General features: G+C 38.4%; 10 protein-coding genes across 10 annotated transcripts; all 10 read right to left on the reverse strand.

The window, feature by feature from the left end:
• Positions 1 to 141: 141 nt before the first annotated feature.
• On the reverse strand, positions 142 to 720 carry TM35_000012430 (EbsC protein; the record flags this gene model as incomplete). Its single annotated transcript, XM_029020924.1, has 1 exon — positions 142 to 720. One exon carries the CDS (start codon positions 718 to 720, stop codon positions 142 to 144), a length of 579 nt encoding a protein of 192 aa, XP_028887432.1.
• Positions 721 to 1,213: 493 nt separating this feature from the next.
• On the reverse strand, positions 1,214 to 3,700 carry TM35_000012440 (uncharacterized protein; the record flags this gene model as incomplete). Its single annotated transcript, XM_029020925.1, has 1 exon — positions 1,214 to 3,700. The coding sequence occupies one exon, from the start codon at positions 3,698 to 3,700 to the stop codon at positions 1,214 to 1,216; it is 2,487 nt and encodes an 828-aa protein (XP_028887433.1).
• A 446-nt stretch (positions 3,701 to 4,146) lies between these two features.
• Positions 4,147 to 5,427, reverse strand: TM35_000012450 (uncharacterized protein; the record flags this gene model as incomplete). Its single annotated transcript, XM_029020926.1, has 1 exon — positions 4,147 to 5,427. One exon carries the CDS (start codon positions 5,425 to 5,427, stop codon positions 4,147 to 4,149), a length of 1,281 nt encoding a protein of 426 aa, XP_028887434.1.
• Positions 5,428 to 6,640: 1,213 nt separating this feature from the next.
• Positions 6,641 to 9,043, reverse strand: TM35_000012460 (uncharacterized protein; the record flags this gene model as incomplete). Its single annotated transcript, XM_029020927.1, has 1 exon — positions 6,641 to 9,043. The coding sequence occupies one exon, from the start codon at positions 9,041 to 9,043 to the stop codon at positions 6,641 to 6,643; it is 2,403 nt and encodes an 800-aa protein (XP_028887435.1).
• Positions 9,044 to 9,547: 504 nt separating this feature from the next.
• Positions 9,548 to 10,369, reverse strand: TM35_000012470 (uncharacterized protein; the record flags this gene model as incomplete). The annotated part of the gene is made up of 1 exon (XM_029020928.1): positions 9,548 to 10,369. The coding sequence occupies one exon, from the start codon at positions 10,367 to 10,369 to the stop codon at positions 9,548 to 9,550; it is 822 nt and encodes a 273-aa protein (XP_028887436.1).
• Positions 10,370 to 10,789: 420 nt separating this feature from the next.
• On the reverse strand, positions 10,790 to 12,376 carry TM35_000012480 (tubulin-specific chaperone E; the record flags this gene model as incomplete). Its single annotated transcript, XM_029020929.1, has 1 exon — positions 10,790 to 12,376. One exon carries the CDS (start codon positions 12,374 to 12,376, stop codon positions 10,790 to 10,792), a length of 1,587 nt encoding a protein of 528 aa, XP_028887437.1.
• A 1,693-nt stretch (positions 12,377 to 14,069) lies between these two features.
• TM35_000012490 (serine/threonine protein kinase) lies at positions 14,070 to 18,101 on the reverse strand (the record flags this gene model as incomplete). Its single annotated transcript, XM_029020930.1, has 1 exon — positions 14,070 to 18,101. One exon carries the CDS (start codon positions 18,099 to 18,101, stop codon positions 14,070 to 14,072), a length of 4,032 nt encoding a protein of 1,343 aa, XP_028887438.1.
• Positions 18,102 to 18,991: 890 nt separating this feature from the next.
• On the reverse strand, positions 18,992 to 20,293 carry TM35_000012500 (uncharacterized protein; the record flags this gene model as incomplete). Its single annotated transcript, XM_029020931.1, has 1 exon — positions 18,992 to 20,293. The coding sequence occupies one exon, from the start codon at positions 20,291 to 20,293 to the stop codon at positions 18,992 to 18,994; it is 1,302 nt and encodes a 433-aa protein (XP_028887439.1).
• A 1,312-nt stretch (positions 20,294 to 21,605) lies between these two features.
• Positions 21,606 to 24,692, reverse strand: TM35_000012510 (putative 6-phosphofructo-2-kinase/fructose-2,6-biphosphatase; the record flags this gene model as incomplete). Its single annotated transcript, XM_029020932.1, has 1 exon — positions 21,606 to 24,692. The coding sequence occupies one exon, from the start codon at positions 24,690 to 24,692 to the stop codon at positions 21,606 to 21,608; it is 3,087 nt and encodes a 1,028-aa protein (XP_028887440.1).
• Positions 24,693 to 25,457: 765 nt separating this feature from the next.
• TM35_000012520 (uncharacterized protein) lies at positions 25,458 to 26,846 on the reverse strand (the record flags this gene model as incomplete). Its single annotated transcript, XM_029020933.1, has 1 exon — positions 25,458 to 26,846. The coding sequence occupies one exon, from the start codon at positions 26,844 to 26,846 to the stop codon at positions 25,458 to 25,460; it is 1,389 nt and encodes a 462-aa protein (XP_028887441.1).
• Positions 26,847 to 27,119: the final 273 nt, after the last annotated feature.

The raw sequence follows: 27,119 nt of genomic DNA on the forward strand, positions 1-27,119 counted from the left end.
AAAAAAAAAAAAAAAAAAAAAAACAAATAAAAAAAAAAAACGAAAAAAAGAAAAATAAGAGAAAAAGAGAGCCGATAAAACTAGCCCTTTCAAAACCAATAAAAGAAGGAGATGGATGGTTTATCCTTCTTTTATATTTTCTCACTGCTCTTCCTTATGTTCTTGTTCTTCTTTTTGCTGTGGTGTATCTGAGATGTTAACCTGTGACTCCTGCTGCCATCCTTCGCACACATCTACCCACTCCACATAGCGTGAGAAACGCTCCAATTCTTCAATCTCCATAGGCACTGTACTATTTGCTGTTCCTGCTGCTGGATATACAGTTTGAAAGCGACGTAGTGAGACATCAAGGAAAACACGTACATTATCCTTTACACCAAATGGACAAACACTACCGGCGGGGAATCCAATCACGTTTTCGAGATCCTCACGTTTAATCATCTCAGGTCGACGTGCAAACTTGTCGCGATACTTATTTGTGTTTACTTTTGCATCTCCTGCGGCGAGAATGAGAATAGGAATGCACTCCGCATTTTTTTTCTTTGCGAGTGAGAAACTGAGACTCTTCGCGATCATCGCTGGACTGCAGGAGAGTTGCTCTGCAGCGAGTTCCACTGTGGCACTACTCGCCGGGAACTCTCGGAGTTTAGGCAAAAGATACTCGGCGCCATTCGTCAAAAGATACTGTTTGACCTTCTCCAGACCCACAACCTCAGCCATCTGACAACCAAAGAGAGTAACAGCTGTTGGTATTAATACTATTATATAATAATAATAATAATAATAATAATAATAATAATAATAGTGGTGGTATAAAAAGATTGGGTGACTGACAGTCCACCGGGATGGCTATTCATATATAGGCATAGATGTATTCCAATTATGATAAATTAAAAAAAAAGGTAAATTGAAAGAGTAAAAGAGAAATAAATCCAAGAATTACAAAATCAAAAGAGGTAAACGCAAAAATAAATACACTTAGAACAAATAAAGAAATAATAGAAAGAACAGGAAAAGGTTCATAAACCAACAAAAGTTGTGGGACTTCAACTTATGTTCACCCCAGAAAAATACTCTTTATGTATCCCCTCATCTCATTGCATGTATCTGTGAGTAGAAATGGTTTTTTTTTTTTTTCTTATTGTTTCCCATTTTTTTTTTTTTGAACAAATAAAGGAACACAACGACAGACTGAAAACCATTTTTATTATTATCATAAATGATTTTGTTGCTCCTTTATTCTTCCAACAACTCGTGAAAACTTTGAAAACACAGCTCCCAACCGCACCTTTCTTTTCCCCACGTCTACACTTTTACCCCGAAGACGCTCCTGTCGCTCACAATAGCGTTCCAATATTCGTTTCTTTTCAGCCTCCACTTCTTCCACCACACGTGGGGCAATAGAAACAACTTCTTCACTCATAATATAAGTATCAGGTGTAAGTATACCACGTAATATTAACATCTCCACAAGACTTAGTACACGTTTCTGCCAAAAGGGAGTAGTAACTATGTTCTTCTTGTTACTATTACCTCCTGTAGTAGTAGTATTATTTGTTGTTTCTGTTGCTGCCACACGTCGCATACCAACGTGTCGTGTAAATGCATATGCTAGTTCCACAAGTAGTGGATGATAATTATCTAGAGGAATAGTCAATACAGAACGCAGAAGTTTTTCAACTAAATCAGGAGATGCGATAAGTGCGTGTATAGATTTGACACTAGCATGTGTATCATTTAGTAACGCATCATATAATATCTTTGACTTTGTATTCAGTAAATCCAAATGGGATAAACGACCATGAGTTTCACAGTACTCATGTGTTATTGATAATATATGATGAAGACTATCAAGGAATACAGGCATGGAACGAATATCGATAAAACTTGTAGTAAATACCATCCGTGGTAAAGAAGAGTTTTCCATACCCTTCTCAGTATTTTTAGAAAAGGTAGTAGTGTTCCCATAATCTCCAGTGGTTAATGACGAGGTTGAAAACAATTGAAAATCATCATTATAATTATCACTAATATCACCATCATGAACATTATTATCGGCATACGTAGTAGATGTAGTAGTATTAGTAGTAGTATTAGTAGTAGTTGTTGTTGTTGTACACATTTCATCATTCATTGTGAAATCGAATGAAGTAATAGATTGTAATTCCGCCTCTGCTCCTCCTGTCGCTATTGTTGTTGTTGCTGACGATGATGATGATGATGATGATGATGATGCTGCGAGAATAATAGATGCAGCATCTGTTTTGTGTCGTCTACGTGTATCCACTGCGGAGTAACGTCGTCCACGTTTCTGCATAGCATCTGATAATACCTGTAGTAGTAACTCTGTGGTCTCCACTGCACACACCTTCACTTCACGTCGCCCAAGCAAAAGCACAACGGCAAAGAATTGTGCAGGGAAAACAGTTAATGCCTCATGTAATTGCGGAAGTAACACTTCTATACAATCTGCACGAAACCAACGAATTTTCGCTAATGCAAGTGTAAGAAATAAAAACGTTGTTGAAGAAGCTTGTCGTGTGAGATGAAGGGAACCATTCCGTATACCACGCAGTAAACCATCTATCACCAAATTATAAAATTTACCACTAAGAATAGGATGATGATATCTTGATATAGCCATGGTTATATTGTTCGTATCTAAAAAATAACGTGATGCCACTCCATCCGCCTTTAATACTCGTACAAACCCCATTTGCCAACGTGCAATAGCATCCAATAGTACACCAAATCCACTCACACCAAATGTTTCCACTGAATGGATAGGTGTGGATGTACACAGTGTATGTTGTTTAAGAAAATACACTTCGATATTATCACGCAGAGTCTCTAATACGGCATCACAGTGAAATAACTTCTGCTGTGCGATAAGATGGAGAAAAGTAGCACTACGAGAAGCGTCTAAGAAGGCGGCACGAGCGGTAAGCCATTCCATCACAAGGCGACCAAACTCTGTTACCCATCCCTTTATACTATTGGGATTATGATCAACACCCATAAACTCTGTTACCAACATATTACTTTCTTGTAATCCCTCCATATTTGTTTTTGCCAATGCACGAAGAACACCTTCCAACAAGTCGTCACTTCGAAAAAACCACGACATTTCAGAATTAGAAGAAGAAGAAAAATAAGAAAAAGATGCAGTAGTGTTATCCTTCTCACCGCATGCCTCATCATCAGAGATAATAATTTCTAATGGTGGTGCTTTACGCAGACGACACCATACCTCCATAAGACACTGAATAATATGACCATGATGAAGTCGTTTACACTCCGTTTCTAACATCCTGAGAAGTTGCGATGCTGTCATGGATGAAAGTGAATTACTATACGCAATTGAAAACGTCACAACTCCAATGTTACTGCTATTACTGACTAATCTTGTCTCTTTATTCCATTTCATGTCACTCGAAGTAAGAGTATTATTATTATTATTATTATTATTATTATTATTCCTTGAAGATACACTCTTAACATGCTCTGTCATTCTGGAACGTTGGGAATCTGCCGCAGAGGCACTGCTTACGGTCTTTCCTGTATTATCGGATTCACTCATTTCAGTAAAGGCCTTCGCCAACTCAGATAGTGACAAATGTCGTCTACAAACATACAGAGACGATGAGGACGAAAGATGAAGAGTAGGAACAGTAAATCGAGATGAACTGAGTACTCGCATGTTCTTTCTATCTTTTTTTTAAATTTTATTTTTTTACGTTATTTCGTAAATCACCCTTTTTGAAGAATGAAATAATACTGAAAGCAGAGTTTAGAAATAACCACAGACCGATTTGTAAAAAAGAAAAAAAAATAAGAAAGAGAGAAAAGAAAATCAATATAAACGCGCACCTCCTACTTTCTTTTTTTTTCTTTTTAGCAAAAAAAAAAAAAAAATTAAATATTTTATCTACAAAACAAAAAACAAAATATTGATTGTGTACATATCCAAGACAATGATAGCAACATACTGCACATAGTTTTATCTTCAAAAAAAAAAAAAAAAAAGAAAGCAAGATACGACCCCTGGTTCGTCAGCAATTTCGTTTCCAATTCAGAATTATTTATTTTATTTTATTCTTTTTCTCTTTTCTCTCTTCTTCTTTATCATCATCATTGTTATCACTGTCACAATACGTCATCTAACTCAGTATCCACGAGAGGGAAACAAACTACCAATCGCACATTATCCACTTTTTCAGTATTCACAGGTGGGGCCATCACCATTCGGGGCGCAGGGATTGTATTGGGAAGCAACTGCTCAAGATTAGGTGCCATTGCGATTGGAGCTGCAGAACTTATAGACATTGTTGTATTCATCGCACCTGCATAAGAGAGTGCTGCAGCCATTGCAGCTGCCTCAGCTCTAGTATTACCAGCTCCTCGAGTTCCCGCAGCACGAGAGGGACCAGAAATATTTGGTGGCTCTGGACTCACAAGAGTCTTCGCACCACCACCAGCAGCACCAGTAATACCAGCACCTCCTCCACCACCGCCCGTTACACGATATGGATAGAGAATATCTCTACCCACCAGCGTTACGGCACTATCACTAATGCCAACAAACATCGTCATCACCTCCGCTGCATACTTTGTGTATGCATACTTAAATGCCATCTGTCCCAATCGGTAGGGTTCGCTACTGTGTGGTGAATCTCCAAGTGTCTTGCGTGATGCCACAATATCGAGTACAATGCGGCATTTTGTGTGATTCATTGGTGGGATCCACTGAGGTGTGAGTTCACGTACAATGGCCTCTTCCTCTTCTTCTCGGCGAAGAACACGTGCGATGGCGGTTGTCGGCCGTACACTAACACTTCCACCAGCACCACCACCGCGACTTCCAGCTAATACGGCAGAAGTATTGGCATTTATATTAACAGTTGTGGCTGCAGATGTGTTAACAGCTATATGAGAGATGGACAAGTCAACGCTTTTACGTTTAGTGTGGCGCAGCAGTGCGGTGAAGGTGGCGGCGTCAGTGTGTGTATGGGTGGGTGTGTGTTGTAGAGGAGAAGCGTTGAAGTGCGGAGTCGGCGAGACTGAGGCTGATGTTAACGTGTTTACATTGCGAAGAATATGCGCCCGCTGCACAGAAGAAGGGAGTTTTTTCCAAAACACCTGTGCTTCATCAAAGGCACGTTGTGCGGCCACTATCATATCATCAATAAGGGAGTATATATTTTCCTCCGCCTCTGCAATAGGATCACCCCAGCGAAACTCATAATTACCATACACGCAAAAGGAATTCTGTGGATCACATGCGAGATGATCACGGTAGTATGGAAATACAACAACATTGTGACGTTTCTTTCCAGTTCCTATTTTTTTACTTTGTGTGTGGGGACGTGAGGAGTTATTTATCGTCCGCGAGAACGAAATGTCAGGGAGAAATGTAGATTCCTCCATCTACAGAACAACAGCGTTTAGCCCCCTCTCTAATGCCGCTGCTAGTTCTATGGTGATGAGCTCAGCAACAAACAAACAAAAAAAGAAATCACAAATGATAACATCTCCACACATAATTAAGTAAAAGATAGAGAGGGAAAATAAATAAATAAAAAATAATGGAAAGAGAACAAAGTAGTAAAACAATCTCAATAGAATAAAAAAAAAAAATAATAATTCACAGAAAAGTAACATAAAACAGAAAGGTAGAGAGTACGAAGATGGAATTTTTTTCTAATGAATGTATTTTTTTTTTTTGCTGTAATTATTATTAGCAAACAAAAACAAACAAAGAAACAAATACAAAGTAAAAAAAAAACCCGAAAAACAAATGTATTCACGCATGTGCATAAGTGAAACAAACACGGCTAATCTCGGCTAAATTTCCTCACTCAATGTAGACTACCCCTTTTTTTTTCTTTTTTTCTTTTCCCTCCTTTCTCCTCCTCTTAATCAACTAATAATTCCTTGCACTCTTGCGAAGGTTGTTCACATCATCTTCACTGAATCCTTCGCGCAGTAGACATTTATAAAAGGCATCCAACTCAGACTGGCACGCATCCACACCTTTCAGAATAGTACATTCATCACGTGCCCTGCGCTCCGCAGGACATGCACAGCAGATTTTGCAGTTGGGCGTTTTCGCTCCTCCTGTTGCGTTTGTATCCATTGCTACCATCTCGCTAAATGTGAGTCAATACGGCTAACTACAAGCATATATGGGTACAAGAAAAGAAAGAAAGACAAAACGAGATAATATTACCTGTAGCTTCTAATATCATTTTATGCAAGTTATTACAGAGTTATACCATAATGAAAAAATGAATGTTTATTATTATTATTATTATTATTATTATTATTATTATTATTATTATTATTATTATTTTACTTTTGAATATGCTTCTTGATATACTCGATGGTACTCGTCGAATTAATGACGTACTACAATTCCATGAGTCAAAACAAAGGTAAAAGAAAAAAAAAGGATTATTAACGACTAAACTCCGTATTTTCCGTCGGATGACTCACCCGGAATGATTTACAAAGTGAGAGTTTGTAAAGTTCCTCTTTCTCTTTTTTTTCTTTTTTAAATTATTTGGATATAATCTTTTTACCAAATATTCATTATTATTATTATTATTATTATTATTATTATTATTATTTTTCGGAGAAGCTATTCTTTTACTGTTTCACGCTGTTGTGTTTGTTTTTTCTTGCGCTTCCCCGACTGCTGTTTGCTTATAAACTGTTCTGTTTCTCTCTCATCATCCCTGTCATCACTATCGCTATCCTGGTTGGTGTGAATATCACCCAACGTCTCAGCCAATGTCTGATGCCGTGGGGCAAAGTTCTTATTACGAAAATGTGTGAAGTTTGATCGGTTATTCGCCTTGACATTCTTCTTTGGCTGTTTTCTCCTTTTCTTACCCATTCCATCCCCGTCATCTTCCTCTTCTTCTTCTTCCTCCTGCTGCAGCTGCTGCCGCTCCCGTGCGGCCTGCGCGAGAAGTTCATCGAGATCACCCCGTCCACTCCCCATCGCCACACCAACACCAACAGCAGTACTCTTAACATTACTATTACTATTACCAGCCGCATGTGCAGTACAGACAACATCCACACACTTCACAGGGGCCTCTACTTTAGAGGCCGCCACGCGGGCACTGAGCCCCTCAACTGTGCGGCCGCACGGACAACACACAAACTCACCAGCGGATCCAATCTTCGCATGACAGCCGCCGCACCGCACCGTGCCGCTTCGCCGCTCCACCACAACTCCGCCACCGTCCACGAGCCAATCACCATCCACATCTTCCGTTAGAGGCACAAACAACACACTTTCACAGGCCTCACCCATATTACTACGACCATTGTTGTTGTCGTTGTGATTCGCACTGTTGCCCCCTGCCTTGCGGTTGTGACGACCGCCAAAGTTCACACGAACCGCGTCTGGCTGATGCGTTAGGAGAGAAGCCTCATTAAAAAGTCTACGACGGCACTTGAAACAGAGGAAGTAACGCGTAGAATCTCCACTCACATGTACGTTATCAAGTGCAGCGGTAATCTGCGGATCAAAGTGAACTCTGGGAAGAGGGGCAGAGGGAACTACCGCTGAGCCTGTTAAATCCTCCGTTTTACCTTTTTCTTCCTTCTCTCCCTCTTCCGCTTTTTCACCTTCTTCTTCTTCCTCTTTTTCTTGTTGTTGATATTTAGAAGTATCTGCATTAAAAAAGGCACGAAGGAAATTATCACGTACGGTAGAATAAAGTTGTTCTATTTTCAAAGGATGATCTGGTGACCCATTAGTAAGTACTTCATATATAGCAGTAGCGACATAACGGTAATTAGCTGGTTCGTTAGGCATTGTACGTATGTGTTCATCAGGAATGTTCTGTGGAGTATTCCACGGAGCTCCTGTACCTATAAGAAGTTGTGAAAGTGCAATGTGATCCCGCAATGCCACAGAAAAAGATGACTTACTTGTTGATATGACATTAAATTCTTTATCAGTAGGTTGATTTTTATTTTCTCCATCTGTGAGACCTTCAGCTGTGGCAATAACGTAAATAGGAACTATGGGATCTACATTTTCTACATTCTCTGTAGTTGCTTCCGTAGAATTTTGTGATGGAACACAACGCTTAAGAAGTGTTCTCATCGCAGATGAACAGGCAACTGCACCAACACCATTGTATAGAACAATGGCAGTGGGTTTCTTTTTTGTATTTATTTGACTATCACCATCACCATCCTTCTTATTATCTTCATCATCTTTGCGAGACATTAAATCCGAAAGTAAATCTGCAGCACGATCTACTGTTGGATTGGAATCTGTTACATTATCAGCAATAGTACCACTAATATCAATACTATTACTACTACCAATATTATTATTATTATTATTATTATTATTATTATTATTATTATTATTATTATTACCGCTAGTAGAGGTCTCATGACAGAGGTGTAGAACGAGTGGGAGTTGCAATGCACCAGCTGTGTACCAGAGTTGCTCCAGCAGCCACTCTTGTGCAAAGTGTGTACCACTATCACGCTCGAGATTAATTCCGGAAAGTATTCCCAAGACAACTGGCTGCTTTCCCCATGCTGCAACACTCTCCACCCAATTCTGTTGCACCTTCTTATGCATACGATCCACGTTATTCACATGTACTCCCACAACACAGTACATATTACCATTACCAGCATTAGATCCTCCTCCTGTTGTTGATGTCGTGGTGGTGGCATTGTGTTGACGACAAAGATCCAAAAGCGCCTCCTGTCGCTCAAAATCTGCACACCACGTTAAAATAGCGGCTACTCCACTTTCCTGCGATGCCCTTGCCATAAGCACACCACGGTCCGCTTCTAGTTTACGAGCCAATATCGCTACTGCGGCGTCAATATGCGGCGTCTCATTTGTAAAAGGCGGCATCGTCGGTGGGATACGTGTGGCATGTTGTGGCTGCTTTGCCGCTGAGGCCTTTCGTGCGGCTGATGCGCCGGGATTTTTCTTTGATCGACGAAGAGTGCCACCCTTCGACTCGCGTCCTCCTCCACGATCTACGAAACCCATTAATATATAAAATAAAGAAATATATTTATCTTACACTACCCTGGAAGTGGGTCCTCAACTCAAAAAAAACAACAACAACAACTACAAAAACAAGAAAATAATAATGAATGTGATACAAAGTCATACAAAGGTTGTACAGAAGAAGAAAAAAAAAGATTAAACAAGATCCATATATATATATATATATATTTATGAACCACTCTCGTTCCACTGCATACAGTAGAAAAAAAAGAAGAAAAAAATAGAGGTATTTATTTGTATGTTGAATTTAATTGGTAAGTGTCGCTCCTTCTGCACCTACACACACAGATATATATATATATATATATATATATATATATATATTCTCTCTTTCTCTATTTCTGTGAATCGTATTCGTATTAGAGACCAGTAAAAAAAAAAAAGGTCACACGAAAACAAAAGAAAATACACGCACTCTCAAATTTTTGTATTCCTTCCCCTTTAATCAATATGACTCGCCTAGATGTCTCAAGTTCAACACTACTACGGTGCTCCATTCGCAGACCGACCATCCTCAAGTACTTCCTTTGCCATGCCAAGTTCATCTAGTACATATTGATTAAAACCGTTACCAGCAATATTAGTGAGAAAACCCTCAAACACTCCTCGATCCACCTCACCACATACAAAACATATCGCCTCAACTTTATTCTGGCGTCTAAAGTCAAAGATGTGATTAGCATCCGCTTCCATTTGCATAGAAATAGGAATAAAACGTTCCACACGGAAGAATTCCACCGGTGGACAACGTAACGCTGTAGATGTCACTCCTGTCTCTTGTTCCGTTCCTGTAGTATCATTAACATCACCTCGGTCAACGCAACTGCAACTACTACTACTACTCTTGTTGTTATCATCTATGTTACCTTTTTTTGTGATATCATTGCCAGATACAAGAGATTCCCATTCACTACTCAGTTGAACTGCAAAAACACGCACAATAACAGGCACACCAACTTTCTGCGCTGCTGGTAAAATTGTGTTGCGGAATACACGGGGTGTAACACTAGACGCATCCACAAGGAGTGCCAATCTACGTCTCGGGTCACTAAGATCTGTTAACAGAGGCGGGAAACGATCCTTAACAGGACCATTTTTACCGCTGATGTTATTTCCTCGTTTGGGTCGACGCGATGTATGCCTTTCTCCAACAGTATTGCTGCTACCATTCCCCATATTATCAGCCCCACCACGTGATAATGATGAAGCCTGTAAGAGAGGTCCCATTGTGGCAATACAGGCAACAGGAGAAAACGGCATGTTCCTCCCTACCAAGAATTTAACTTTCACAAGACGTCTCATCATTTGCTTTATGTATCTAGCAAAGAATAAAACTATGAGCAATAAGAATAATAAGAAATGAACGTTGAATAACAATTATAAAAATTAGCCCATTTATATATATGGAGAAGAGATCACAGAAAAAAAAAAGACAATAAAGGTAAAAATAAAAAAAAGGTAACGAAATAACGCTACAGTGCGTTTAGGCCCATAAGCGCAGCACCCTCTTTCTCTCTTTTTATCTAGGTTTATGCTCCAATAGTGAAAAGAGGAACAAAACCTCCAAATAGAAAAAATTTTTATATTTAAACCTAATGCACAAAAAGAAATTCAAAAGCATACATATATATATACAAATGCATTTGAGTTCACTGCTCCTCTCCAAAAGTAAGCTAACAATAGAACAAACACAAACAATAATAACAATAACAACAACAATCAATTTCACCGTCGAAGAGAAGTATCAACAACCCGAATAACAGCTCCATCACATATCCCATAGAAGGCAAGACTTTGTATCTCGTTATCTAGCTCTGTACCCCGTTCAACTACTCCACTATCACCTGTGAAAAATGACAGTTGCTGGTCGGATGGGGCGATGCTAAAAATAACACGTACGAGCGCCTTGAGTTTTCCTACAGTTATAGAGTTTGGTACTGTTTTCTTTACATCCTCAAAACCATCACAACGGATAGTTAGATGCAACATAACGTGCGTAATGCCATCCTGACTTGCCGTTTCACCATCGCGGTGAATGGCGAGAATAGTATCCTTGTGCTTTTCTCGAAGGACATTCAGTAATGGATAGCTAAGTTTTGCACCTGCCGTTTGTTGTTGTTGTTGTTGTTGTTGTTGTTGCTGTTCTTGTTCTTTCAAAGTTGCCAAACCACGTTGTATGTAAAATATCTCTGAATCAAGACGTTCCTTTGGTCGCACTTGTCCTCTATTAAGGGTCGTAATAGTAGGTAATGATGCCACAACATACATCCGTCCCAATGTCTCATTCCATTGTGGGAATATAGAACTGTATGTAATACGGAAAGTATGAAGATGTGGACACAGTTCTCGCAACGCGTCCAGTGTACATGGGTCAGTGATAGTTGAATTATCTTTAACACATAAAAGCTCTAATGGTTGAAGGTAGGCGTAATCATTTGCGTCTCTCTTGAGATCTTCAGATGGGTGTAAGTTTGGCATATGATTCCCCGTGAGAAATAGTCTCGTCAGGAGCGGAAATGCCGTTGTTAACACCTCATTTAAACCACTTTCAGGTCCCCAAGATGATAACTCATTTTGGGCTAAGCTTAACGTAGTTACGTGTGGAAACCAAGAAAAGCCTTCTACATGAACGTTATTTTGTTCGTTTTTTTCTTTATTATTATTATTATTATTGTTATTATTATTATTCTCATCTTTTGTGGATGTGTAATTAGGGGGTATAACCTCACCATCTGCGAAGAGGGTGAGACGTTGGATGCCGTTTCGATCAAGATGGAGTTCTTCCAAGGCTGGAAGATCAACCAAGGCACGTAATTGCCAAATGGAACGAAGTCCAACGTTATGGAGAACGAGTTTGGTCAAGTGTGCCGAGGCAAGAACCTGCGGCAACACTCTCCCTCCCGGTGCCTCCACGGAGGCGTTTTCTTCTTGGCGCAGCAGCTCTGGGGTGTCTGAGAGCTGCAGTACATTGAGAGCGGGGAGGTGTTGAACGATGGCTGCAACCTCTGGGAGGCGGAGGTCGGGGTTCTCCGAGAGATCCACTTCCCGCAGGCGGTGAAGGGCGGCGGCGGCCATTTCGCCGGGGCTGTGCTCGCCGACGGAGACGCCCATCGCCCGCAGGACGACGTGCTCGAGGCGCGCGTGGTCGCCCTGCCGGCGGCGGGCCGCGTCCATCCCGACGAGTTCCCACGACTTCGCCCGCCGGCCGCCGCCGATGAGAAATGCGTCCGGGGCGTACGAGTCGCGATCGTCTGGGGCGCCATAGCGGCTGCGCAGCGCGTCAAGAAAACTCGTGGCCCCAGCAGTCGCCATTAAGAGAGATAGATAGAAAGTGAGAGATAAATAGATAAATAGAGAGAGAGTGTGTGTAGGTATAAATGGGTTTCTTTGTTTTCTCTTTTTTTTTTTTTGGTATTGGTAGGTGATAAATAAAGAAGAAGAAGTGTGGGGTAGATGAGGAGGACGAAGGTTGTCAGAAGGGAACGGCAATCTAGAGTTATAATCAATAAAAACAGTTATATATACAATATAGAGTCAGCGTCCTCAGCAAAGTCGCTCACTACTACTCGTCGTAACACATACAATCGAAAAATAAAAGAGTATTGAAAACAAGAAGAAAAGGAAAAAAGAAACATAACACAGGAGGGGAAAAGGGGAATAAAAAAGAAACCGTGTTGCGTGTAGGTGAAAAACAAAAAAAGAAAGAAAGAAGTGATGGTAATCCCAATAAGTGAAAGTATTATCACTTATACTTTGGAGAGCAAAATAAAAATAACAATAGCCGCATACCTACAGACATATATGAAGAGAGAGAGAGAGAGAGAGATACCCTCACCACCCCCGCCAAAAATGTATAAATACGGCTATACCGCGGTTTTCTGGAGACGCCCAACCAGACATCTACACATATACACATCTACACACACAAATACAACACATAAATGTATATGTATGTATGTATACATACATACATACCATCTACAAAATTATACATGCAAATAAAGAAACTATCACTGCAAGAAGGGCATTGTCAGCTCCAAGAAAGCTGCAAGAACAAAAAAAAAAAAGCTATTTGGCGAAAAATACCAAAGTAATGAAGAACATTAATGTTCATCGATTACCAAGGTAGTAAAATCCTTTATTTAGAGTACCGGGAATAGTATCGCTAACAATAGATGAAACAACAATAATAATAATAATAATAATAATAATAATAATAATAATAATAATAATAATAATAATAATAATAATAATAATAATAGAAACAATAGCACAGTTGAAAAAGGAACAGCAATATAAAGAACCAATAAACCACCACCCACGAGAAAAAAAACACGGTATAATTCAGTAATCTTGGATTTTCAACGTTCTCGCTTCAGTCCTGGCGTTCGTTCATTTTTTTTTTTTTTTTTGGGAGGGAGGGGGAGAGAGGAGTCCCCAAATAATTCATTTCCGATGATGATGAACTTGTGCTAGCTTCGTGGAGCTCGCAGCTATTCCTACCCCAGCACAAAAATAAAAAAAAAAGACTATGGTCCTTCTCTTCTGCATCAAGGTGATAAAAACAAGGAAAATGAAAAAAAAAAGAACTAACACGCCATTTTCATTGCATTCATCGATACGGGAAACAAGAAAGGAAAAAAAAAAGAAATTAGAAATAGTGACAGAGCAGAAAAGGGAAAAAAAAACAGTACATTGAGTCCTTTAAATGTTAGTATATAAGAAAAAAAAAAGGACGTAGTACATACAACAGAAAACAACGAGAGCAGAAATAAAAAAAAAGTTGTACATATATATACATATATATATATATATATATATATATATATATATATATACCGAGAGATATGGCACACTACATATGTGATATTTGCAGTTGTAGGTATAACAAAAAAAGAGATCGCAGGAGTAAAGAAACAATATATATAAATATAAATATATATATATAAATATCTGACCATCAACCCTGTCTATTTATGAAATTATTTTTTTTTTCTTTAGGTTTTCAGGTCAAATCAGAAAAAGCACCAGTGTCACTACTGCTATTCCCTATACCCCCAAGCAACAATGCATGACCGTTGCGCGCATCAAACGTAAATCCCAAATAATGTTGTGCACCACCAGTACCAAGTAGTGATGAATTATCAAAAAATTGTGAGGATGCACGCTCATCCAAGTCCCCTGTTCGAGGAGAGACCCCAAAAGTTATCACAGAATCCTGTGAGGCGTTCACTTCCCGAGTACCAGCACTGTCACTAGTTCCTTCACCCGGTGAATTTGGTGATGCACAAAATGTAAAGCGTGGAGAAAATAACGAGAGATTGGATATTCGTCGTGTATCCATAGTAGTAAAGCAGTTAGCGGCAGCACTGCCACCACCACCACCACCACGCTGTACGCTTGCAGGACCTCTTAAATCTGGTGTCGTTGAGAATCGTAAAGAAGTACATGTCCTTCCTTGATCAAGTTTCTCATCGCGATGATTATCTGATATTTCTTTCTTATTCTCTGTGGTATCACAAAAGTCTGATGCCACGATTTTCTTTGCTATTGGTGCTTCAGAAACTTCTTCCTTTCCCACTAACAGGTCATCACCTCTAGTCTTTTTACTCATTTTTCTTGATGGTATACCTGTACTGCTTTGTAGTACACCAGCACTTCTCTTAGAATAATTAGGAAGGTAATCATCCACATCATATGCAATGCCACATAATGTGTCCGGTAATTTTTCCCCAGAATCTGGGGCCATATATAGAATTCCTTCATCATCATCTGTTGTACTTTGAGAAAATAAAGAAGATGAAGATAATCTTCCCCTTTCTTCAAAGCAATAAAGATTACTTTTTTTAAGAACACCAGTATCTGATGTTGATAATAAGAAAGTTTCTGAAGTCACATGTTCCATAGGAATATTTGTCTTTATTGACATTTTATCAATACACTGATCTGCATTTTCTTTTTGAATAGAGCCAGCCAAAGATGTAATGGGTACATTTTTAGTTTCTATTGTTTCACCTTTATTTATGGTTATTCCTGAAGTGGATGGTCGTGCAATTTCAACCTCCCTTTCTCGTAAAGGTAATAATGATGTTGATGTTGATACCATACGATTAGAATCTTTACCCTCTACTTTTCCTGTATCGTTTTTATACTTTGTTTCATCATATTGCATTGTACTACTCATAGGATATGCTAGAGATCCGGATGTTGATGATACAAATGGCATTGAAGAAACGAAAGAATTAGTTGGAATTGTAGGATCAGCAGAATCTTGTTTTCGCATTTCTAACTCATTAAAGGGGATATTATCAGTTTCACCCTTTTGATGTTGAGTTAGAGATGTATTTTCCTTTTCTAAAAAGGATGGTAGATGTGATGGTTTTCTTGGTACAGAAGGTTGTAATGGTTCTTCATATTCTTCGTCACTCGTTGTGAGTGATGATAACGAAGCCTGTAATATATCTGTATCCTCATAAACAGAGTTATCCATATTTCTACTCGTATTAGCAGAACGAGTAGACACTGGAAGAGCACATGAAGAATTATTTCCATATTCAAAACTATGTGAAAGACTTTCATGCCTTCGACGTGTTTGTTCACGTAATGTTCGTTGTTGTACCACTATACTATCCCCAGTTGCAGTCACTGCGGCAGGAAAGTAACATAAATCATCTGTCGCTAATAATCGAGGAGTAAAAAGTGGTTTAATTCTTTTTTTCAAAAAAAGATCACGCCAATTTTCTGGTCGTTCATATGGAGACAAACTTAGAAAAAATTCAGCACTAAGATGTTTTTGTAACACCTGAGAAACCCAAGAACAATCATTACCCTTATCATCCATATCATCATCTTTTTCATCATTGCCTGGAATTCCAACAGACATTGTTAGAGGTGAGATGGATTTCATCTGTTTTAATGCATAAGAACATCCTTCACTTGTCATTTTATTCTGTGGTGTTCCAAAATTCATAGTATTTTTTCCACCTGTATTAGCTGTCAAATTACTCGATTTTTCTTCCATAGAAAAACGAGGAGCTTTGTAGTACAACTGTGATGTAACATATGAACAGGTAAAGAATGGGTGTTCCAATACGGAAACTCCACCCAGACGACGTTCCGGACGACGTTCAAGTAATAATAATATCAAATCACGTAGTAACATAGATGCTTCTTCCAACTCTCGTACAGCATAACGAAGATATTGTGAATTTTCCTCCAGAGTCATAGAAGAAGAAGGAATAACTGTTTCAGCACCAGCACTTGCAAAGGATTCATTTCCACCTAATAGGGATTCATTACGTAAGGAAGAAAAATTATTAAGATCTGGAGTAGTTCCTTGGAAGAGATTTGGAGGTTCCCCTGTAGACATTGCCGTACCTGTTAACGAACCACAGAATTGTAAACCATTTTCATCCCCTATAGTGTTATTATATGCACGTTGAGTCATATCCTGCAGTACTGCCCGTTGATAAGATCGATGACGTCTGTGTAATTGCATTACTCGTGTATCCACTTCAAGTCCTGTGAGGAGAAAATCTTCAGGAAGTATACAAACATCACGTTCCACAATGGATTGCACAACTGCATATTGATTTTCACCTGCGAAAGGTCGACGACCAGTTGTCATTTCAAATAATAAACAACCGAAACTCCACCAGTCAATTCGACTATCGTGTGGTTGACCCAATAACATTTCTGGACTCATATATTGTGTTGTACCCGTAAAACTATTTTTACGATCATTTCCCTGTTTTGATGGTTTATTTCCCACACCACGGTACTTTGCTACTCCAAAATCAGTTAATACCAAGTGTCCACTGCGCATCAATAAAATATTTTCAGGTTTAAGATCTCTGTAGATAAAACCTTGTTCATGTAAGTATTGTAGAACTAAAGCAACTTCAACTGCATAGAATGCAATTAGACGAATTGGTGTACGACTGTCATCACGAACTCGTGGAATAAATGAAATCTCATGTAGTTGAGTAAGTGATGCTGAACGAGTTAGTCTACCAGTTTTTGGTTTTTCACCACGTAAACTACTAGCTTTTAAGCTTGTTAACTCTGCAAATGAGCTTCTTCTACGTAATTTATGTAATCTGTGTTTCATTTCCCGTACCCATGGTTTTTTCTCTAAAAAGAAATAAAAATCACCACCTTGAGCAAAGTCCAATACAAGGTACAAGTGTGTACGACTCTGAAATGCCTGATGAAGGCTTACAAGGAAAGGATGTCTAAGAGATGCTAGTAACTGTCTTTCTGTAAAGGTACGTTGAACACAACCTTCTTCTCGAACTTTTTTCTTTGAAATCTTTTTTAACGCAAAAAGTTTATGAGTATCTTTATGACGGGCTAAAGTAACTTCTGCAAAAGTTCCTCTTCCCAAATATGCCATGAGTTCATAATTCATTAAAGTACGTGCAGCAGAAGAACAAAGTCCCTTTGGTGGCTTCGTTGGAACCCATTGATTTTGACTCGTCTCACGTTTTTTACTTTCTTCATTTAAAGGTTCTTGTTCTTCTTGTTGTTGAAGAGTTACCTTTCCAGAGGGAGTCTGAGGGTCAGGAGTGTTATTACTTTCCACGAGATGACTACCATTATTACTAAGAGCTGGTGTAGCTCGCTGATTCATATCTTTAAGAAGTTCATTATGTTTGCCTGCGATAACATCATCAAGGAATGAAAAGAATTCAGTTTGATCTGGAGGTGTAGCGCCAATAACTGGAGAGGATGCTGATAGTAACTGCGTGGGATCTATATACTGTGTAAAGGACTGAACAGTAGTATCACCAGTGATACTCCCATGTGCACTGACACCATGGGGAGACTGTTCTATATTATCTTTACAAGATTTCGACAATGAAAACTTCAGAGATGACGATGATACAGTATCTGTATTTCTGCTAGATGATGAAGGAGGACTGGTATTTTTGTTAATTGGATTTGGTAAATCAGATTCTTTCTCTTTAGGAGAACGCCACCACGTAAGGGCATTAATAATACGTTCGCCAATACTCGGCTTGCTCTTTTTTCCCATTTTTGTGCAAAAATATATATTTTTTTTCACACCAGTTATAAATAGAAAATGCGGCAGTCGAGGTGAAAATTAAATAGGAAGCCACCAGATAATAATAATAATAATAATAATAATAATAATAATAATAATAATAATAATAATAATACTCCCAATACAGGTCAGCAATCAATTAGAGAGAAAAAAAGACTTTGCGATTTTTTTTTTTTTTTATGCCTTTTGCAAGTAAGTTTTCTCTACTACGAAAGCTATATTAACACCTCTCCTGAAGGTGTTACCAATTCGGGAGAGGAATCAGAAACAGATATATACACAGACACACACGCCAGCAAAGAGTCGAAAAAGAGGAAAAAAAAAAACAACTACCACAATGAGGAAAAAGAATGTGTGATCTGCTGCTTTCTCTCTTCCTGTTTTTTTCTTTCTTTCTCTTCTTCTTTCTTTACCTTTGAGGTATGCAATTTGATTTTGTTCTTTTTATTAGTGGTATTACAGGTTTTATGTAATACCAATTACAGCCGGTTCCTTGTTGTAACCGAATATGACTAATGAGTATATATATATATATATATATATATATATATATATATACTCTACCTAGACTAAAAATACTACCGCCTAGAGGTCACAAAGACCAGCTAGTACCAGCTAGTAGGAAAACAAAGAAGAACAAGAACAAAAAAAAAAAAGAAAAGGAAAAGAAAACTCACGGGAACTAGTAGAAGGAAACAGAGAGAGAGATTAAAAAAAAAAAAAAGATCAAAATATTTTTTTTTTTTTTCAAAATCTACTGTAATAAGGAAAAAGAATTTTCATTTAGATAAGTAAGCAGAAATTTCTTTGTTTTTCTTTTTTTTTTTTTTTTCTGGGCTTTGAATTACTGTAAACTGTACTTAAGCGAAAACCCGAACAATTTCCTCTTCCAGAAAATTCAGCAGCTCTTCATTCTGCCCGACAAGCTCTTCAAGATTATCCACGACACGGTGTACATCGAGACTGTCTCTGGGTCGTGCCATGACGAGTCGAAGAAGATCTTGTGTAGTCCATTTAATTTCTTCCTTCTGCAGAGCAGCAGTTGATCCACTCATAACAACTCCACCATCTCTGTTGGTTGTTGATGATGATGCCCCAACGACTGTTGTGACTGCTGCTGCTGCTGCTGATGATGATGATGATGGTAATAATGATAATGATGAGGATGACGGCTGTTCTGTGAGGAACATGGAGAGAGGAACAGAGGGTGGGGCAAAGACAAGACGGGGTCGATCCGATGAGGGAAGTTCTTGCTGTTCTTTTTCATTCATAAGAATATCGGAAGCTTCTTCATTACTATTAGAAGATGCTCGAAGACGATCTCTCAGTGTACGCAACACCATCTTTACTCTATTAGAGCTATTAAGCTCATGTTTTCTTCCACGCATCTCCCAAAGTGAGAGAACTGTGTCCACCGCACGTACATGACTTACAGTACCAGGACGACATTTTTGAACAATCTGCATTAAAGCTTCTTCTTGCTTAACAAGATCATCAGCAACAATCCCTTCTTCTTCTCCTTCTAAATCTGGTAAAGTACTGCTAACATTATTATCATGTTTATTAATACGGTTAGTATTATCATGGTTATTATTATTATTATTATTATTATTATTATTATTATTATTATTATTATTATTATTATTATTATTCGACCCATTTTCTTCTTCCTCTTCTTTTTCTTTTTCATTATCAAGTTTGGTATTCTGGTGACGGGATCTACAATGAATACTGGAAGGACCATATAGCTGGTGTACTCTGTTAGTTCCACTAATAGTAGTATATTTACTTAAATAACGAAGGGCACGTAACTCTGTTAAGAGTACAATTAAATGAGAGGCCGTAGGTGAGGCAAACAAGGCATTATTTCTTGCGTTAATCATAGACATAGTGGATGTCATACTATTTACCCCACCTTGCTGTTGATCTTGCAAAAAAAGTGTCTCAGGTGGAAAAAAGAGAGTTGTATTCGCCAATACATTTGTCATCACTGGAGCTGAACCACGTTGTGGTTGTATCTGTGATGTACTTGTAGTGCTGGTGCTGCTTGAGAACTGCATTCCAAACGGTGGTTGCAACTTTGCATTCCGCTCATCCCGGCGACGGCGAAGTAATGCAAACACCTCCCCATTCGTCATGGGAGTTCCTTCAGAGATGATCATTTCTTATTTATTGATTTATTTATTTATTTTTTTAGATGGGATCACCCCTTCCCACACACTTCCAAAAACAGTAAATATATATATATATATTTCTTATAATCCTATCTTTTTTTTTTCCTCCTCCACCCACTACCACCTTCACTTAACTGGAGCTAAGAATAAAGTAAGGCTTTTCAAGGTGTGCGACAACAACAATACTTTCTCCCGCGCCTTTCTTTTTTTTTTTTTCTCGTGTCTACATTCGTGTGTGTGTGTGTGTACGTATATGTATAAGAAAGCCATATACCATAGCAACAAGAACAACAAGAAAAAAAAAAAAAGAAACGAAGTGAAAAAAAAATTAAGTTTGGCAAAGAAGACAACAGATTCCATACACTTTAATACATCACATCAAAACAGACAAAAAAAAAAAGAATAAATAAATAAATGGTACGCACGACAAGCGAGTACACAGAAAGCTGTACCGTGAATCTGCATTGTGAAAAAAAAGGTAAGTGATAAGTGACTCCCCCCACCTCCCCCCTTATCAAGAAGATCCTTAATAATAATAATAATAATAATAATAATAACGGAAAAAAAAAAGAATGGGTGAAAGAAGCAGAACAACGACAGCAGAAGAAGCCAATTTTAAAAATAAAGAAACATTTTTGCAACACACAGAACCAAAAAAAACTATCCCTTTTTTTGTTTTTTTTTTTCCTTCTCTTACCCTTTCTTTTCTCTGTTACTACTACTGAGGACGGGTAATCCAAAAAACGAAAACAGGCACGTGTGTGTATTGGGGTCTCAAAATCATGTAACTCAAAAGAACCTGAAATACACAGGGAAACATATATATATATACAAGACAGAAACCAAGAAACAGAGAACATGGAAAATAAGAACCAAAAAACAAAAAAAAAACAAGGAATCAGACGAAAAACACGGATCCCCACAACGCAGTAAAAAAGAAAGGAAACAACAAGAACAAGAACAACAACAACAAAAAAAAAAAAAACACATGAAAAAATAAAAAAAAAACGTAATAATAATACTAATAACGCCTCTGACTATCTGAGGTTAGTCATTCGTTTTTTTTTTTTTCTTGTGGCTGTGTGTGTGTGGGTGTGTGTGGAAACGGAATGACCGCAAAATAATAAACAAACAACATACATATATACATATACACATATACGTATATATATGTATATATAAGCAGACCGATTTCCCTAAAAAAAAGAAAAAAAAAATGTCCAATTCACGCAGAAGAAGAAGAAGAAGAAAAATAAAAAATCCCATACATCTTGTCATCATAAGAATACAAAAACACAAATTACATTTCCGCAACCAATTCATCCTCTGGTGATTCAACAAGTTGATGAACTGTAATATCCCCTTTTACACCAATCTCCACAACTGCATGACGCGGTAAACGCAAGGTAGGCGATAGCTCTGGCAGGACATCTGTAAAGAAGGCCAAAACTCCCTGCGCGGGAACAGCGGAGGCCACCACAAACACAGGCCCCTGCACACGCATAACGGCCATAAGTGCCGGTTCCAGACGCACATTCACCTGACGACAACTCTCACCATTAGGGAATTGAACACAATACGACAAACGAGGATCTGTACCATCAGGAATGTGACGAAATCGTCCGATAGCTTGTTCACCTTTATTAAAATATTGCCTATGGAAAGCTTTTTCCCCGTGTTTTTGCTTTTCTTCTTCTTCTTCTTCTTCTTCTTCTTCTTCGTGAGTTTCATCATCTATATGATTTATTTGAGAGGATGAAGAGGTTCCAAAATTTCCCATTGAATCCACACTCGTCCCTGGTGAAATAGTGTAGAGAATACGTGATAATTGTGCATATTTGGCTCGCACCCACTCTGCTGTTCTTCCAGAAAATTGACCATAATTAATACTATCAAGACCCGGTAGTGGACAGAGTAATTCCTCTTGACGTATAATAGAACCAGGGATAGCATGTTCCTCCTCATCCATTTTATTATTTTCATCATCATTATCACCCCCTAAAACACGCGATAAAGGTCTAAGTGTATTTAACACACTAGGGTTCGTTCCATGAAGTACAATCATATGAAGTACGTAACGTTCAAGAATAAAATTTTTTAAAGCTTCTGCATATTTTTCTCCAAGCGAAGTAAGACGTTCATCTCCACCATACATATGATTGTGATCCCCAACAGTTTCACCTGGTAGTGTAATATAAATAGGATATGCAACAGGATGAAGATTCAATAAAAAGAAAGCAATTCGACTTGCTAACCCACAGGGTATTTTTTGCAATATTACATGATGTTTTACGTTGATAATGCGAATAAAACTTAAATCTTCAGAAGGATCAAGTGGTTCATAAACTTTTTCATACTCCGCTATACGTGCCCGAAATGAATTTATTACTTCACTAGTATCTGTTACATTTTTAAAGTCATCATTTCCACATTTAGCACGTAATATATTTTCTGTAATAATTTGTTCATCTGTACAAATAGATTCTATAAAAATAGTGCGATAAACCACTTTACGCTGTTTTGCAGCTTTACTAAAAAGATCAATAAGATGTCTTCTTCGTTCTCGTGTGGTATTTGTTGCGTCAAACAATCCTACAGCTACATGTTGATTTGCAATAAAATCCATAAGGTCTTCACATGCCATATCTGCCATCTTATCACGTAATTGTTTACCCCTAGCATTATTTGGGTCATAGAAACAGGAATCCGTAGTACCATCCACACCAAGTAACTGGCGACGATAACTACCAGCGTTAAATACTCGACATGGTACTCCTTTCCAGTTAAGATAACGTGAAATACGATTACAAATAAATGATTTTCCTCGACCTGGAAGACCAACCATACATACTACTAAAGATACTGTATCAGAGACTGTTGTGTAGCTTGAGAATTTTGCCGACAGAGAGTATACATCCTCACTGCTGTGAATCATATCATCATCATCATCATCATCATCTAACTGAGAACTAGCAGGATCAGTAGAAGAATTATCATCTCCTAACGGATGAACAGCAGTTACAGCTGCTACAGCCTGTGATCGCAGTTCTGCATTTACATCTGGGGGAAGGGCTGCCAATACATATTTGGAAGTGAGTTCATTTGATTGTTCAGTTGAATATTCCATAGCAGCTGTTGTCGATAGAGGTAAACCTAGATGAGAAGGAGACCATCGACGTTGTGTGGACGAATATGCAGTAGGAAGGGATTCACCATTAGGAGATAATGTGCAAATACGAGTAGCATTTCTATCACTCCGTGATAATAAATCACTAACGGATGCTCTTTGTTGTTGTCTTTCAAATACCGAAAGATTTCTTTTTGTTAAGGCTAATAAATATCGACAAACACTACTATGTCTATTAGCTGCTGCCCAGTCAAGTGGTGTACGTCCCATATTATCCATTGCCATAATATCTGCCCCAAAAGATACTAAAACACGTACAATAGCTTCATTACCTTCAAATGCTGCAACATGTAAGGGTGTACCTCCATTATAGTCTCGTTCATTAACATTACACAACTTTTTCTCAAGAAGATATTGCAGTTGTGAAGCATTACTTGCTCGCACAAGAGAAAATATATTGTTGAATGATAATTCCCTACGCAATTGTGCCAATTGACGTTTTAAAGATTCTTTTTGTCGCTCTAATTCAGCAATGATAGCATTACGATTTTGTTCTCGTACGGCGCAAGCTGCACCTGGATCATGAATAGATGATAATGGTTGCAACAGGGAACGAAAACGCATTCGTGTATTCCCCGTACCGCAACTACCTGTACTGCTAAAAGAACGCGGTGGTGCCATTACAGAACATGCCATTCTTCCTGTTCCCTCAAAAGAAGAAGGCAATGATCCAGAGTATAAACCAGCATACCCATTCGCATCCCATGGATTTCGAACACCACCACTACCAGTCATATTAGAAGGAGCAGATTTTGCCCCTTCCGTCGCTGCGGAAGAAGTTTGAGCCAAAGGCCATGTATCTAATGAGGAGCAGTGTGATGATAATCTACCGCAGGTACAACACATCTCTGGATCTGAGTGTCTTTGCGGTGGTGGGGTCATGGCATAATGCCATTGATTTCCGGGGTGGAAATTATTTCCAGTTCCTTCACTAAATGATCTTCCACTTGTGAGAGCTACATTATTTTCGCCAAAGTGAAAGTTTGTCGAATCACTTCGTTGATATGGAGGTGGTGTAATAGGTGCTGCCGTTTCTTCGGCAAATAAGGCTGTAGAAGATGTTGCTGTATCATTTCTTGCAGTCTCTGTGGATTTTACCGCATTAGAATGATAACCACTTGCAGTAGAATCACCACCTTCTTCATCTGCTGTTTTTTCAACAGATCCAGTGGAAATACGAGTTCTAGATTCGGTATTCATATTTTTCTTTTTTTTTTGTCTCTTGCTATTGTGTAAGCTGTTTTCTCTCCCTTTTTTTTTGATTGTGTTTACTCCTGTTTATTCTCCTCTTATTGACCACACACTAGAAACGTAGAAATGAACTCCGCACCACGTAACGTCAACCAAGGTAATAATGGACTCTGTATGCGGAGATGTACAAAAAATGCCGTCAACAACTTCACTGTAACTTTTACTTTATATATATATGAATTTGCTTTTGTTCTTATTATCTTTTTCGCTCTTTATTTTCTTCTTTTTTTAATTTTTTGTCTGCCTTCGTAATTACTATTTTGTTTTCTCTTCTCTTTTATATGTTTCCCTTGTTCAACTATTTTTTAAAAAAAGAAAAGAAATATAATCTTTTCCTTCTTTCTTCTAAAGTTATTGATACTTGGGAGCTATTTCAGTTGTTCTTTTTCCACTTTCTTATGTTTTCAGGAAGTACCCTTTTTTTTTTTTAATTTGAGCTAAACTTCCACACTCTTCTAGACTACACTGTTTACGTAAAGGCTGACACCTTTTGACTATTTCTACCGTTCATCTCATTCAAACACAAGTAGAACATTGTAAAATTGAGTGGAAAGTAGAAAAAAAAAAAAAAAAGATGAAAAAAAGAAATAAAAATAATAACAAAGACAGTAAAAAATGTGTGGACAAGCAACAATAAGAAACACCTTCTCCTTTCCCCCTTTCATATATATACATTCTCTTCACTCTCACTCACTCACTCACTCATTCTTTCTTTCAATCTATCCATCTCTCTGACTGGAAAAGTTCTATCAAGAAAACGAGAAACAACAATGCGGTACGGATACAGATAACAGCGAGTAACAATATTGCCGCAGCACTGTTACCATCTTGACGCAGTGTCAACACTTCACTCGGTTTACGCCCCTCCGTTAAGGCAATCTCCACAACGGTGAACACCAACCCAAGTAAATGCAGCCACAGTAGAGGCACCAGTAACACACGCCATGGATTAATCCACGATCGCCCCAACAGTTTACGCGCTATTGTGTTATCCACAGGAGTGAACACACGTGTTCTGCGCCGTCCTGTTCCTCTCACGGCCCCATCACCACTACTACCAACACCAACACCAAAAGATGCGGAAGGAGGCATAGAAACAGCCGCAGTAGAATATGGCAATGTCATCATGGATTCGCCTCTTGTTCCACCTACAACAGAAAGAGGTAAACTTTCCGTTAGAACGGAATTTACTCCACCATCATATGTTGAGAATAGTGCCCCCTCAACACCCGCATGTTGATCCGCAAATCGTACACCGGGTTTTCGGCGTATTGCAGATTCTACACGTCGGCGTTGTTGTTGTTGTTGTTGTGTCATCTGGATTTGGGTATCGTTATCGAGAGAGTGACTCCGTTGTCTTCTTCGAACATGCCGCCATTGGCTATCCGCCAGACCTGAAGCCAAAGGTGCAAGCGAGATAATTAAAAGCAATAAAAAAATAAAAAGAAATAAGGAACCGTTAAACTTGTAAACAATAGCAAAATATAATAATACTGGATCATCTAATGGAGGATCCTGATGGTTACCAACACGTACTATCAGGAGGGAAATTAATGAAGCACCAGCTCCAAATGCCGTGAAGAAGGACTCTATTCTACGCATATATTTAAGAGCTTTTTGTACAATACCACGAAACCCTTCCGCACGTCGTGCATAATTACTAACATCCATCATAGAGGGTCTATTATTACCACTATTTCTTCCACTAACTGTTGTAGTAGTTGCTGAAGATAAACGATGTCGTCCTTCTGGAACACTTACACGTTCTATCATTTCCTTTTCCTTCACTATAAGTTTATTATGTAATGCACGTGAAACAAATAAACCATCATCATACTCATAAACAACATGACGACGTTGATGAGGGATTCCATCAATAGAAGCATTCACACTTTCATCCTGACGTACTCCTGTAACACCAAGTAAATTAACTCCTGTAGAAAATACAGATTCAATTACAGTATTCTGTACGGTATCATCCCTACTACCCCCTTCCTCTGAGGCATGCAGTGGACGGGGTTGCGTGGAACTCGGACTGATTTCATGTGTGAGAAAAGACGCAGAAACTCCCATGGGATCTACATGTCTCACTGCCTGTTGCATTATTAAAACAGGAAATTATATATATATATATATATATATATATATATATTCACTTCTTTTTCGTCTCTTCTTCTTCTTCTTCTATCTATATGTATGTTTAATTGTGTGGAATTGATTGTCTATTTATATAATAATAATATTCTTTCGAATAGATAAATGGTGCCTTTCTTGCTTCAAAATGCACCTTTTTTCTTTCGTTCTTCCATTCGAGATTTTGTCTGTAATAGATACAAGGAAAAGTACAAACCAAAAAAAAAAAAAAAAAAAAAAACA

Source organism: Trypanosoma theileri (assembly GCF_002087225.1).
Source record: "Trypanosoma theileri isolate Edinburgh chromosome Unknown TM35_Tth_1_V1, whole genome shotgun sequence".
NCBI classification, from domain to species: Eukaryota; Euglenozoa; class Kinetoplastea; order Trypanosomatida; family Trypanosomatidae; genus Trypanosoma; species Trypanosoma theileri.